We start from the raw sequence: 15,690 nt of genomic DNA on the forward strand, positions 1-15,690 counted from the left end.
TACATTAAAACAACACAACCATTAATCAGTGCGGGACAGATTTTGATAATCCTGATATTCATACTCATGCAAATATAAATGGTCAGACTTACCTGTAATGAGCGAGTACTTGACCGCAGCATGTAAAGGTGTGTCATGTTCATCCTGGATGAAGGTGAGAAAGTTGGGCAGTCCACCGCCATTGTCCAGCAGGACTTTGAGTAAAATGGTCACCCATCTGGTGGTGTACTCATTGCAGTGGTTTTGAACAAAGGGGAAGATAGTGCAAAACGTCATCCCTGTCGTCGGCACATTTAGTGCCACTCCAAATCCTTTAGGGCCATTTTCAAACTTCCAACCTACCCACAGAGAAAATTTCACAAAGATCCTTCATAATAATATGATATAAGAATATAATCATACTGGACACAGGCAAATGCCTGTATATCCAGATTACAGGTAATGTCAGCCACTAGGCTGACACCCAGACAGTGCAAAGGTTCACTATTGTCAAGTTCATGACTGTAAAAATACTCTAGTTGTTACCAGTGCGCATCCAGCCTTACCAACACAATGTTTCAGAAAGTTCCACTTGAGTTCTAATAGACATTATATAACCTAGCAACACAAAAAATTCAGCACTAATAATTAAATTGTTACTAAATCCTCCAATCAAGCAAGTCAACATTTTAGCATCCACCACTTTCTCACCTCTGGACTTGGCCATAGTGAGTGTCCTTTCACTGCCCATGACGAGGTCACGGATTGTCTTCCATTCTCCGGCCTTCGACAGTCTGGCCAGCACGTAACTCCAGTCAGCATCACGGAAACTCTGCAGCTTGGCATTGGACATTTTGTCATAATATTCCTGGTCTGAAAATAAAGAACATTAAAACTGGACAAATATACGTAGTTTGGTCTAACATCAAAACAGTGGTATATTCAAGATGGCTGACATTTTTTAACAATTAAACCCCCTCCCTACTTTTAGTCAATCTGTTGGGGGTTATTTGTGGTAAAATATTGTAAGCAACAAAATAATCACATATTCTACCCACCTCCAGATGTTCTTTACCACTTAAAAAATGTTTAAGAGCACTCTGGTTTATTTTGACTGCTCGGAGGTCCTGAGGATTTCCTGCCAAACACAGACTAACCTGTCTATTTGGCCTGGTCATACAGGATCAAGTATATATAGAGACTATGATGTAAGGTGTCAATGTTTTTAATGTATATCTTTTCAATTTATCATACCTTGAAGTGCAGCACTGTCATCAGAGCAGAAAATAATAAAAAAAAACAACACTTTTACTTCAAGGTCTACTATTTACAGTCGACAGAGTTCATATTTTTTGTAGAAATAGCTAAATGACGAAGGTTGACAAAAAAACCTGACTTCCAGAGTAAAAAGGGGTCTAGATATAATAATAATAGGACTTTTTGTTTTAAATTTTAGGTTGCAAATGTGAGGTAGTAACTTGTAGCCTTACATTATAAATCCTTTTCAAAAAGGAAATGTTCTTGGCTTATATGTATCAAATGTAACCATGACCTTCAAACCGAAAAATCTTTTGGCTTCATTACAAATTAACGAGTATAGTCATCATTTTGCATTACATGGTCGAATGTATAAGATACCCAACTTAGCATGAAATGGGTTTTTTTAATTTCACTTTACAGTGATTTTGACCTTTCTAATGTCTGTAAAACATAAATGCCCCGGCTGCCATGTGAAATTAGTTTCAGTGTTCTATAAAAAGTTACAACCACTTTGATCTTGACACCCTGAAACATGCACACACACAAGGTACAACACTTAAAGTTGATGAGTTTATTTTAATATTCATATGTTTTTTCTGTATGTTATTACCATCTTCAAACACAAGGATGTCATACATACTTGACCTTTATATACAGTTTAACCAAAATCCATAAAAGAATGAAGTTGCTAAGTTCAAATTGAACCAGTTGAAGATTTTCTATATATAGCAACAGTGACCTTGGCCTTGACCTTGGAACCGTGAAACACAACAATGTCCGAAGTATACTCGTAATTGACCTTTGCATAAAGATTAACCAAAATCCATGAAAGAATGAAGTTGCTAAGTGTTTTAATTGAATCGGTTGATGATTTTCTATATATAGCAACAGTGACCTTGGCCTTGACCTTGGATCCCTGAAACTCATACTTGACCTTTGTATAAAGTTTGACCAATATCTGTCAAAGAATGAAGTTGCCAAGTGTTAACATTGAATCAGGACGGGACGGGACGGGAAGGAACGGACATGTGCAACACGATATGCCCCCCCCATTTTATGGAGGGTTGTACCTTTGTATAAAGTTTGCCCAAATCTGTCAATAATTGAAGTTGCTAAGTGTTTACATTGAATCGGGACAAAACGGGTGTTTACATTGAATCGGGACGGGACGGGACAGACAAGGGCAACACTATATGCCCCTCCATTTTATGGTGGGGGCATAAAAAGGATCCTTTCAACCAATGGGTAATTATCCTGTAAAGATTCAAGATTCTAGATAACGGATACCCTCCTTAAGAATCTTTAATGAGATTTTTGCACTCGTTATACTGTTTTCTTGACCTTTGGACCCGATTTTCTTGACCTTTGGACCCGATACAAACAGTGGTTCCTTCTGACCCTTTAAGTTCATTCAAACATATTTTATCGACATTAAACTGTCAAAGGGATTGGGTACAAGTTCTTACAACTTACTAGGCCCTCTCCCAACATGTTATCCTACAAGTTATCATCCTGTGGTGAAGTTTCTGGGTCTATGGTGAAGAGATGCTTCACTCCCAATTGTTCGGGAATGATTTGCACACAGTAGGTCATTATAACCTTGACCTTTGATCCTGAAATAAATGGGGATTCTCTTCATTCCCAGTAGCCTTTCCTTGAAGTTTGATGAGCATGGCTGAAGAAGAATGTACATTAATATATATTGGATATCAATATGTACTTAAATAGACATGCTGATTTCCTCTACTGACTTACTTTTTTCTGATGCTAAAGATATGACAGCTTCTGCAAGGAAACTTCGCCTTTGATCCATGGTGATGTCCTTGCTCACAGAGAAGCCTGTGAGGAAAGCAAGGAAGGAGGGGACAAAGTCTCCCAGTACCCGTAGAACCTGACCTTTCCTCCAGTGTCCCTGGAAAATACATGTAACATTACTGCCCAATATCAACTTAGTAGCCCAGTACCTGCATAACATGACCTTTCCTCCAGTGTCCCTGGAAAATACATGTAACATTACTGCCCAATATCAACTTAGTCTCCCGGTACCCGCAGAACCTGACCTTTCCTCCCGTGTCCCTGTAAAATACATGTAACATTACTACCCAATATCAACTTAGTCGCCCAGTACCTGCATAACATGACCTTTCCTCCAGTGTCCCTGTAAAATACATGTAACATTAATACCCAATATCAACTTAGTCTCCCAGTACCTGTAGAACCTGACTTTTCCTCCAGTGTCCCTGTAAAATACATGTAACATTACTACCCAATATCAACTTAGTCTCCCGGTACCCGTAGAACCTGAACTTTCCTCCTGTGTCCCTGTAAAATACATGTAACATTACTACCCAATATCAACTTAGTCTCCCAGTACCCGTAGAACCTGACCAGTGTCCCTGTAATATACATGTAACATTACTACCTTACATCAACTTAGTCTCCCAGTACCCGTAGAACCTGACCTTTCCTCCAGTGTCCCTGTAAAAAACATGTAACATTAATACCCAATATCAACTTAGTCGCCCAGTACCTGTAGAACCTGACATTTCCTCCAGTGTCCCTGTAAGATACATGTAACATTACTACCCAGCATTACTCGTAGAATCTTGTCCCTGTAATATATATGAAACTTCACTACCCAGTATAAACTTATTGTCTCCAGGTACTCTTAAACCCTGACCTTTCCACCAGTGTCCCTGTGTAAAATACACGTTTTATTATTACCCTATATCACCTTCCTTCAGTGTCTCTAAAATGCTTGACTAGAACTATAAGATACATGTTGACTAACATACAAGTCACCCAACAGGATGATCAATTTTGGGTGCTGATATTAATATGTATTTATTACATTTTTGCCAGTGAAATATCGGATTCTATCAACTTGATAAAACTGATATCTTTCACAGTATGACAAATATGAAAAGTGATATTTTCACACTGTGAAAACATCACTTTTTGGTATTGACAAATCATAACGGTATCTCCTATTCGCTGCATTCAAAGGCAACAATGTTTTTGTTAAGATTCAAATGAAGCTGCGCACCCACACATATATTTGTTATTACTGAAGACACCATTAAATATCCTCTATATCTTATTTCTTCAGAGTAAAGAGAAAACCAAACAAGACGACTGCAGGACTAGAATGCTCGTTTGTTTTTTGGGGGATCACAAAAATACTTGACACAGTATACATACTTCAAAGCCCTTCACACATTGAATGAGCAATTGTTTGCATCATTTACAAAAATATGAAATATTTGTGAGTAATTTATGTGAAAGGAGAAATAATTCAACATACCTGGTAGATCAATGAGTACAATAAACCATCTTGGAATACATTAATAAAACCAGGTGGGATAAGTCTATTAATTATCGTCAGATAATTGTGATTACACTCACACCACTGACTCAGGGGGCATAACTCCATAAATTACAGTCAGATAACAGTGGGTATCAACCCTGTCTGAGCTCTCATGGTAATTAACATTCCTATTAAGTTTGAAGTTAATATGTTGAAAATTACTCATGGTATAGAGCAGACAATCTTTCAGCAATTGAATAAAGGGGCATAAATCAGTAAATTACTGTCATATAATGGTGGTTATCAAACTTGTCTGAGACCTCATGGTAATTAACCTTCCCATGAAGTTTGAATTTAATCCGTTGAAAATTACTACATGAAGAAGACACCATGCTTGCCTGCCCATCCATGTGATAACACAATACGTCCCACCTTTCGAAGGGCGTACACAAATTATTGGTATGGATATATAACATACCATAAACCCAAAGCCACACCGTGGCAACAAAGCTCAGAACAAATAAGTCTTAATACAAGAACCCCTCATTAATTACAATACCAAAATCACAAGGGCGAGACTTGGTTGGTTGCAATATAAGGTAGAAAAAGTACACTATCCAAATCAAATCCTACCTACTTTTACGGTAAAACAAGAGGCCCATGGGCCTAAACTGTCACCTGAGTCCAACAGTATTTTTTTTTGTTGTTGAAATATGTACCAATTTGAGTACAAAATAGTTAAGTATAACATTACCTTAAGTTTGTCTGAACCATGAGCTGATCATTCCTAGGCGGAGTTTCAGTTAAATCGGCCTTTTAGAACTTGTTTTTAAGTTTGAAATACTTTTTTCAAAATGGCGGCCATATTGAATTTTTGATCAACCCGAAAAATAACAACACTTTGTCAGGACCATGAGTCGATCATTCCTACCAGGTTTCAGTTCAATCGGCCCGGCAGAACTTGACTTTAAGTTTGAAATAGTTTTTCAAAATGGCGGCCTGTCAGCCATATTGGATTTCTGATACACCCAAAAAAAAAAAACACTTTGTCAGGACCATGAGTCGATCATTCCTACCAACTACCAACTTTCAGTTCAATTGGCCCAGTAGAACTTGACTTTAAGTTTGAAATAGTTTTTCAAAGTTGCGGTTGTGGCGTCAATGTTTATAACATGTCTAGCACATCCATAACATCAGTGTTATGAAATGGCACATCCTCTTAAGTTCATTTAGCAATTTATAGGTAACACAGCCTTTGTTTTCTTTATTTATAAACTGCAAAGACATTTTGTTTTTATAACAACATTAAATGTTACAAAAGCCTCTTCACAGCTAGTAAAAGCTCTGCACAAACTAAGTACATAAATGAACTTTAGATAATATGTTATTTCGTAGCATTTAGATACAAATGTAGCTATTGCTCATGTTCACAAAAAAATAAACAATCTTTATTCAAGGTCGTGTACATTTCAACAACAAACATAAGCTCTGTAGAGCTTTTATAATTATGACACCGCTAAGGGAACAAATGTTGTTTTTGACACAAAATATTCAACAAGAGGCCCATGGGCCTAAACGGTCACCTGAGTCTACAGTATTTATTTTTGTTGTTGAAATATGTTCCAATTTGAGTAAAAAATAGTATAATGTTAACTTAACTTTGTCAGGACCATGAGCTGATCATTCCTAGACCAATTTTAAGTGAGATCGGCCTATTAGACCTTAGTAGCAAAATAGCGGCCATGGCAGCCAAATTGTATTTCTGATTGACCCGAAAAATAACAACACTTTGTCAAGACCATGAGTCAATCATTTCTACAAAGTTTCAGTTCAATCGGCCTAGCAGAACTTGACTAAGTTTGAAATAGTTTTTCAAAATGGCGGACGTGGTGGCCATATTGGATTTCTGAACGACCCGAAAAATAACAACACTTTGTCAGGACCATGAGTCGATCATTCCTACAAACTTTAAGTTCAATTGGTCCAGCAGAACTTGACTTTAAGTTTGAAATAGGTTTTCAAAATGGCGGCTGTGGCGGCCATATTGGATTTCTGATCGACCCGAAAAATAACAACACTTTGTCAGGACCATGAGGTGATCATTCCTACCAACTTTCAGTTTAATCGGCCCAGCAGAACTTGAAGTTTAAAATGTAAAATGTTAACAGACGACGGACGACGACGGACGAAAACGGATAGCAATAGGTCACTTGAGCTAAAGCTCAGGTGACCTAATAAATGTAATTTATTTATATCAGTTCTGATTTTTTAATTGTGATCTCTCAATACAACTTATAATTCATACATGCCATATCTAACGATTTTGGCGCCAGGCGTAAATTGCCTCCGAAAAAATCCTCATGGTGCGAGACCCATTTCTCACGAATTTCAATCGGTCTCACGAAAAAAAGAAAAACAAAGGTCAATCTTAGTGAATAAACTAAGAGGTCTGAAGTCACACGCCAGCCACTTAAATTACAGGCCAATTAGCAGCATAGCTGTGAAAGTTGTGAATGGCCCAGCCGGCCGATTTTACAGCGCATTGGCTTGGTGACTTGCTCACCGATGTGTGAACTGTTAAGCAATTAAATCAGTGATCCCACATCCAGTGGGGGCTTGTTGCTAATTAATATGTGATGACAATTGATATAAACATTTTAAACAGCAACATAACAGCTGTTAATTCATTACAACCGAACACATACATGGTTTACCCAAACGAAAATGTAAGTCATGACTATAAAATTGACACCGGACACTGACATTGAATCCAGAATTTATTCTCTTGTCGTCAGGTTGGGATTGAGTGTTGATGAAAAAAACATAACACTAGAAAACAAGTTTCTTCCCATTGGATATATACAAATAGTGGAAGTAGTAATTAACGGTTTACTTTTTTTCAGCAAATGAATATTAAATATTCCCAATGTTTTGAGATATATTTTTTCTAACCTGGGTAACAAGGACACCCCTCTCTAAGTTTTACTTCTTTTCATTATTATTTATTTTGGCCTTTGATGGAAATACTTTTAAATGTTGATAACTTTATCTGGACGGTATGCCATGTGTAACCTCCCTAAAATCCTTTTAAATATCAATAAATCTTTAATTTTGGCTCTAACAGAGTCATCAGAGACTTCAGAATAACACAAATGAGATAATACAATGTTATATGCAGTACAATTTATGTTTTAAATGTCTCACAAATTTCTCACTAATTCAGAGAAAAAATCTCACTATCTTGCACAGGAAAGTTATGGCATGTATGATAATTGGGTTGAAATTAAGGGTAACTAAAGCCTCTTTCAGAGGCTTGTTTAACCTTTAACAAACCGCTAATGTTCTCACCTTATACCAGGTGTTGTCATACCCAATAGCTTTCTCAGCGTCATCTAAGGCTTCAAAGTGTTTACCCTGAACACTAAGGACATTGGACCGGTTGGTGAGGAGAATGGCCGCTTCATTTTTGAGGTCATTACAACCAACACATTTGGCGTACGCCTGGGTATAATACTCCACGGCCTGGCTGTGGTAACCTTCGTTCTTGTGAGCCTTGTTGCCTGCATCTTTTAACTCAATTACAGTCTTTCTCAACTCCTCCACTACAAACAAATATTAGATCTTATATTTCCATTCCATCAGACAGACTTTAACTCAATTACAGTCTTTCTCAACTTCTCCACTACAAACAAATATCAGATCTTATATTTCCATTCCATCAGACAGACTAAAACACTTTTTATGACTTTGTATTTTTTCTTTTTAAAAGAACAGTGGTAATTTGTTTCCAATTGCTCTCTATTTCACTAACAAATTACAATGGATTCTATGTGGATAGCCAATATAATAATGCTCTGTATTATCAACAAGAGCCAATCTGATTAAAATCATCTGTTACATGGCTCCGCCTGAACATCTGAATGTGCGGCAGTCAGGGTCACGTTCAAGTAACCTTAAGATGAACTAATCAGAGGCGCAAAGGCAAAAATTTGCCAACAAATCGGAATATCACGTTTGATGGAAAAATAGAGAGGGGTATCGAACAGGTTAGTTTTCCAAAACAAATGTGGAGGCGGGAACTGACGTTTCTACGACGCCAAGGAAAACGTACAATCCATTGGGTAATAATTGCATAGGCAACACCGCCATACAGTCTTTCTTCTCTAATAAAGCTTCGAATATCTATTTCTGTACGGTTTTCAGATGATCAATCTCAACTAACTTCAGAACTTTCGCATCATTCTCATCAATATCCGCCATATTTGTTACAACTCTGAGCGCCCTTTTGAAAGAGGGTCTCTGATTGGTCAAAATTTAATGAGTAGTTATAAATATAAAGGTCACCTGAACGTGACCCTGACCCCGGCACCTTCAGATGTTCAGGCGTAGTACGAAGTTAAAGAAGCCATGTAACATATGATTTTAATCAGATTGCAACAAGAGCCAGCACTTTGTAATTTGCCACCAGCTATTTCTACTTGAACTCTTTCACTCCTGAAATTTTTTAATGAACTATTCCAAACTTTGAATTGGAGGTGTCCAAATGTGTCTGCAGGGGTGAACGAGTTAATATTATGAGGTATAGAAAGTGATTGCCCTGATTACAGAAGCTGAACTATATATACTAAGGTTCAAAAGCTGCTATAAACACTCCCAACCTAGAGGCTGACCATGGCTAGGACTTGCTATAATGATGTGTTTATTTCACCCTATTAATCTCAAATAAATTCCATAAATACCGGTTGATCAATGAAGCCATCAAGATATTTCCTAACTGTTGCATCCTTAGATAAATAAACAGCAAAAATCAAAAGTACCATTTTTTAATTCTATTAAACAAGAGGCCCATAGGGCCTGTATCGCTCACCTGGATATCTAAGCAATCATGGCAGAATATTCTTCAAATAAGATCCAAGGGAATATGCCAGACCCCAAGGCCAATCCTTGTAGCATATATATCTGTATTCAATTTTTCATGCCCGGCAATTTTATGTATGGTTATGGGATGGGGATCCCAACTGTTTCCAAGTTGTGACTCAGAAACTAGGTCCCTACGGTTGTGGCCAGAGCCCAGGATCAATTCTAATATCATGACTGCATTTGTCTCTTTTTACCCAGCATTTGTATATATAGTTTTGGGGTAGGGATTTCAACCGTTTCAAAGTTAAGACCCAGGGATTAAGTCTACAAGGGTGGGGCAAACCTTGAGGTCAAGTCAATATCATGACTGCATTTGTCTCTTTATGCCCAACAAATGAATATATAGTTTTGGGGTGGGGATCTTAACCATTTCAAAGTTATGACCCAGGGGTTAAGTCTCCAAGGGTGGGGCAGTCCCCAAGGCCATCCTGGAAGCATATGTGCATTCATGATCATCTCTTTGTAATTGGCAATTGTCTATATGGTTATAGGGTGGGGATCTCAACGGTTTCCAAGCTGTGACTAAGAAACTAGGTCCCGAGGGGTTCGGTCAGACCCCAGGGTCTACTCTAATATTGTGACTGCATTCGTCTCTTTATGCCCAGCATTTGTATATATAAATTTTGAGTGGGGATCTCAGTCGTTTTAAAGTCATGGCCCAAGGACTATGTTTCCAAGGGTGGGGCCAGACCCTAGGGCCATCCTGGAAGCAAATGTGCATTCTTCTCTTTATACTCAGCAATTGTATATGTGGTTATATGGTGGGGATCTCAACCACTTCCAGGCAACTTTTTTTGGCCCCCGCCCTCAGCCCCCTGGGGGGTCAGCCCCCCTATTTGTACAATTTTGAATCCCTGCATCCTATGAATGCTTTTGATTAAATATGATTGATATCCAGTGCATAGTTCTACAGAAGAAGTCGTTTATAGCAATCTAGCAAAATTGCCCCCTTTTCGGCTCCGCCCCTCAGCCCCCTGGGGGGGTCAGCCCAACCATTTGTACAATTTTGAATCTCCACCACCTAGGGATACTTCCAGTCAAATATGGTTGATATCCATTTCTTAGTTCCAGAGAAGAAGGCTCTTAAAGCAATATAGCCAAATTGCCCCCTTTTTGCCCCGCCCCTCAGCCCCCTGAGGGGTCAGCCCCACCATTTGTACAATTTTGATTCCCCACCACCTAGGGATGCTTCCAGTAAAATTTAGTTAAATTCCAATCAGTGGTTAAGAAGAAGAAGTCGTTTAAAGAAATTGTTGACGGACGGACGACCAAGGTATGGCATAAGCTCACCTTGGTCCTTTGGACCAGGTGAGCTAAAAATCAATAAATGGTAATTTGAAATTCATCTCACTGAAATATCATGTAAGTATAAATGTGTATATTTCACTAAGATATTTCGTTTGATAACAGCGCTAGCTATAATTTCTCTTCTGATGAGTTTATTTTAGCGTAAAATGTGATCTTCCATTGGTTAAAGAATCCATCTAGTGCCTTTGAGATCATTTGAACAGCTTTCGGTACAGCATATAACAGTTCTTACAGGTAAATCATTCAACACATCTACGTACCCTAACACACGTTACAGTGTTCTTGTAACAAGCCAGTTGCCAGCAGGAACATGGCAACAGGAACATATGGAGCTGGCTGTTTTACGAGGAACAAATTGTTTATGATTCTATAGCCTAGCAATATTTGACTCACTACTTGTGAAATGAACCACTGAAATCTTTCAGAGAACAATGAATGTGCCTACCTCCCCTACTACAAATGTATCTACTCTCTACAAACTATATGTAAATGTACCAACCTGCCACCTTCTCTGCAGCCTGTATGAGGGCATAGCCTGCGTCCTTGGGGCTGAGGAACTGTATGGGTGTCTTGCCTGTCCTGTCTTTGACTTTGGTGCTACAGCTGTTATTTAGGAGAAGTCGAAGGATGGTCTCCCCGAGGGTCGTGTTGATCTGGCCACACACCACCAGCTTATGGAGGGCTGTAGTTCCATCACTGTCCTTAGCGTCCTTCTCTGCAGCTGTCTTCAGGTAACTCTCAAATAAGTACTTTAGAAAATCTACCTGGCCTAATAACAACAAGATTGAAATGAACACGGTGAATCAGGAGAATAATATCATACAGCATTGTATAGTATTGTGCCCCACAATATGTATCGTGGTACAAAATTGTCATGCAGTGGCGGATCCAGAGGTTATTTTTGGCTTCAGGAAATCCCTCCTCCCTGATAATTTTCTTTAAAACTTGTATATTTTCACCATTTTCCTCGATTTTTCCCCACATGGAACCCCCCCTAGGAAATTTGGAAAAAAAACCAGATAGGTCTCTGGATCTGCCACGGTTGTGTATTATTAAGCATTTGCCAAGGATACTCACATATGTGTACAAAAATATATTTACTGATGATAAGTTTTTAACTGGTACACACAGATGTACCTGTAGGTAATATCAATTGTAACCCTGTGTGTATATACTTACCTGTAGATAACACCTTCTGTACACTTTACAACAAAATAAAAGGCTTTATTGTGCATTTGTTGATTATAGTAAAGCTTTTGATTGTGTTACTCATGACAAACTTTGGCTTAAAATATGGAGAAGTGGAATTAGGGGTAGATTGCTGAATGTAATTAAGTCAATTTACGAAAATGGAAAATCTTGTACAAAATTAAGCGGGAAATTTTCTGCTATGTTCGATATACATGTAGGACTTTTACAAGGGGAGGCTTTATCGCCCATGTTGTTTTCTTTATTTGTTAATGATATGGAAAGCATTCTTATAAATTCTAATTGCCAGAGTTATCAATGACAACTATTAAATCTATTTCTTATAATGTATGCTGATGACAGTTTTATTTTCAGAAGATTTTAACGATCTTCAAAATATGTTAGATTGTTCGCAAGATTATACTGAAAAATGGACCTTAACAGTTAACAGTGAAAAAAAAAAAAAGTTATTTTTAGAAAAAGCAAACGGATATTATCTAATGAAAGTTGGAAATTTAATGAAAGGACCATAGAGGTTGTAGATCAGTTTTGTTTTTTAGTATTAGTCTTTAATTATAACGGAAGGTATACAGTGGCTCAGAATACTTAAGCATCTCAAGGAAGGAAAACTTATTATCTTTTTAAGAATAGAATAAAGGATTATATGCTAAATACTGAAACTAAGATATCACTATTTGACACTTGTGTAACATGTGTACTTAATTATGGTTGTGAGTTGCGGGGTCATTATCCAGCACCAAACATTGAAAATGTTCACCTTCTTTTTCTAAAAGAAGTATTGAATGTAAAGAAAACCGTTAATAATTCTATGGTGTATTTTGAAACGAGCAGATATTCACTACATGTACGGCGTAAAATTGCAATCATAAAATATTGGTTAAATTGATAAAAACTAACAATTGTGTTTTAAAATCATGTTATGATGCTTTATTTGAGTAACATATCAGAAAGCCAAATTGTAAATTAAATTGGACTATCAAGTTGAAAATGATCTATGTAGAATTGGTTTTAACCATATTTGGATTGCTCAAAATGTACAAAATGAAAGGCAGTTTTTGGAATTGTATTCTCAACGCTTGCATGATGTATTCATTCAAGAATTATGTAGTGCATTTGATAAATCTTCAAAATGCGACTTATATAAACATCTTGTTGATTATTTTCAAATTCAATTTTACTTAACAAAGCCCTTAACTTCTAGTATCAAAAAATCATTGAGTAAAAATCGCATGCAAGCACACTGTCTTAATATTGAGTCAGGATGTTACAATGCCGTCCCAAGAGGCCAAAGAATATGTACTGTCTGTAACAAAAATGAGGTAGAAGATAAGATGCATTTTATACTACTTTGTCTAGCTTATTCTGAATTAAGAAATACATATTTAAAACAATATTATTATCAACACCCTGGTGTCTATAAATTAATTGAATTATTTTCATGTAAAAATGTCAAAACTTAAAGTAAACTTGGTAAATATTTATTGCATGCAACTGCCAAAAGAAAAGCCCTTGTGGGTCAGTAAAAATCTATATGTTAAATATGTGAACCATGAATTATCCTCCGCCATTTTGTATATTGTACTTTATTATGAACCATGTGTGATGTAACCTAAATGCTGTATTGCATTTGGTAAATAAAAAACTTGAACTTGAAACTTGTATATATCTCTGTGTATATACTTACCTGTAACTAACACCATCTGTATCTGTGTATATACTTACCTGTAGCTAACACCATCTATATCTGTGTATATACTTACCTGTAGCTAACACCATCTGTAACCCTGTGTGTATATACTTACCTGTAACTAACCCCATCAGTATCTCTGTGTATATACTTACCTGTATCTAACACCATCAGTATCTCTGTGTATACACTTACCTATAACTAACACCATCAGTATCTCTGTGTATACACTTACCTGTAACTAACACCATTAGTATCTCTGTGTATATACTTACCTGTATCTAACACCATCAGTATCTCTGTGTATACACTTACCTATAACTAACACCATCAGTATCTCTGTGTGTATATACTTACCTGTAACTAACCCCATCAGTATCTCTGCGTATATACTTACCTGTAACTAACACCATCTGTATCTGTGTATATACTTACCTGTAGATAACACCATCTGTATCCCATTTTGTATATACTTACCTGTAACTAACACCATCTGTATCTGTGTATATACTTACCTGTAGCTAACACCATCTATATCTGTGTATATACTTACCTGTAGATAACAACATCTGTAACCTTGTGTATATATACTTACCTGTAACTAACACCATCAGTATCTCTGTGTATACACTTACCTATAACTAACACCATCAGTATCTCTGTGTATATACTTACCTGTAGATAACACCATCTGTAACCTTGTGTATATATACTTACCTGTAACTAACACCATCAGTATCTCTGTGTATATACTTACCTGTAGATAACACCATCTGTATATCTGTGTATATACTTACCTGTAGCTAATACCATCTGTAACCCTGTGTGTATATACTTACCTGTAACTAACATCATCAGTATCTCTGTGTATATACTTACCTGTAACTAACACCATCAGTATCTCTCTGTATATACTTACCTGTAGATAACACCATCTGTAACCGTGTGTATATATACTTACCTGTAACTAACACCATCTGTATCTGTGTATATACTTACCTGTAGCTAACACCATCCGTAACCCATTTTCTACATACTTACCTGTAGATAACACCATCTGTATCTCTGTGTATATACTTACCTGTAGCTAACACCATCTGTAACCCTGTGTGTATATACTTACCTGAACCTAGGGAGGTTTGTAACCCTGTATGTTTGTAATTACCTGAAGCTAAGGCCATTTGTAGTCCTGTGTGTATGGCAGGCGTCTCCAATTGTTTCTCCATGTCCGTAATTGACGCCCCATTTTTACACAACACTACCAGAAGCTTATGACCCCACTTCTTTAGATCTCTCACGTTTCTTCTCATGACTCTGACCAAAAAAGCCACCATGACATTGGTTGTTGGGATGTGCTTGGCTATCCCCTCCCAGGGGCTGGAAGGGCCGGAGTGGATCCCCAACACCAGTAAACTGGTTCCTTCCCACTGATTGGCCTTAGCCAGCTGTTGAACGGCTCGTGCGATGAGGGGAGGACAGTTGTAAGGCACCTCCAGAGCACTTAGCCAACCTTCAGGGTCATCTGAAACAGATTCAATGATAAGACAACTTGAAACAATTTCCATAATGGTAACGCTCTTTCAAAATTTCTAATTGTCACATTTGTTATCTTTCAGTTTAGTTTTAGATTTACCATCATGATTCCTATGATATTCAATTTTCGGCTGAAACAATTCACAAAATGTTTTTGTATCATGATACTTTCTTGTATATTGTATCAAATCATTTTGTTTACCTGTATCATAACACACTAACAATACTGCAATTATCAATCAATTTCATATAACAAGAGGCCCATGGGCCTTAACGGTCACCTGAGTCTACAGTATTTATTTTTTTTGTTGAAATATGTACCAATTTGAGTAAAAAATAGTATAATGTTAACTTAACTTTGTCAGGACCATGAGCTGATCATTCCTAGACCAATTTTAAGTGAGATCGGCCTATTAGAATTTAGTAGCAAAATAGCGGCCATGGCAGCCAAATTGTATTTCTGATTGACCCGAAAAATAACAACACT

General features: G+C 37.2%; 1 protein-coding gene across 1 annotated transcript in view; it reads right to left on the bottom strand.

The window, feature by feature from the left end:
• LOC110455766 (TPR and ankyrin repeat-containing protein 1-like) overlaps positions 1-15,690 on the bottom strand; it is a gene marked incomplete at its 3' end in the record, with an annotated part of 100,500 nt that overhangs the window by 71,175 nt on the left and 13,635 nt on the right. The window contains exons 6-11 of the mRNA XM_021506127.1: positions 14,836-15,192; positions 11,274-11,543; positions 7,895-8,148; positions 2,995-3,151; positions 691-852; positions 93-338 (exon numbers count right to left, since the gene is read on the bottom strand). Of these exons, the coding sequence (XP_021361802.1) occupies positions 93-338; positions 691-852; positions 2,995-3,151; positions 7,895-8,148; positions 11,274-11,543; positions 14,836-15,192 (1,446 nt within the window). The remainder of the gene's footprint in view (positions 1-92; positions 339-690; positions 853-2,994; positions 3,152-7,894; positions 8,149-11,273; positions 11,544-14,835; positions 15,193-15,690) is intronic.

This window comes from Mizuhopecten yessoensis, unplaced genomic scaffold, assembly GCF_002113885.1.
Source record: "Mizuhopecten yessoensis strain PY_sf001 unplaced genomic scaffold, ASM211388v2 scaffold8373, whole genome shotgun sequence".
In the NCBI taxonomy this organism is placed as follows: domain Eukaryota; kingdom Metazoa; phylum Mollusca; class Bivalvia; order Pectinida; family Pectinidae; genus Mizuhopecten; species Mizuhopecten yessoensis.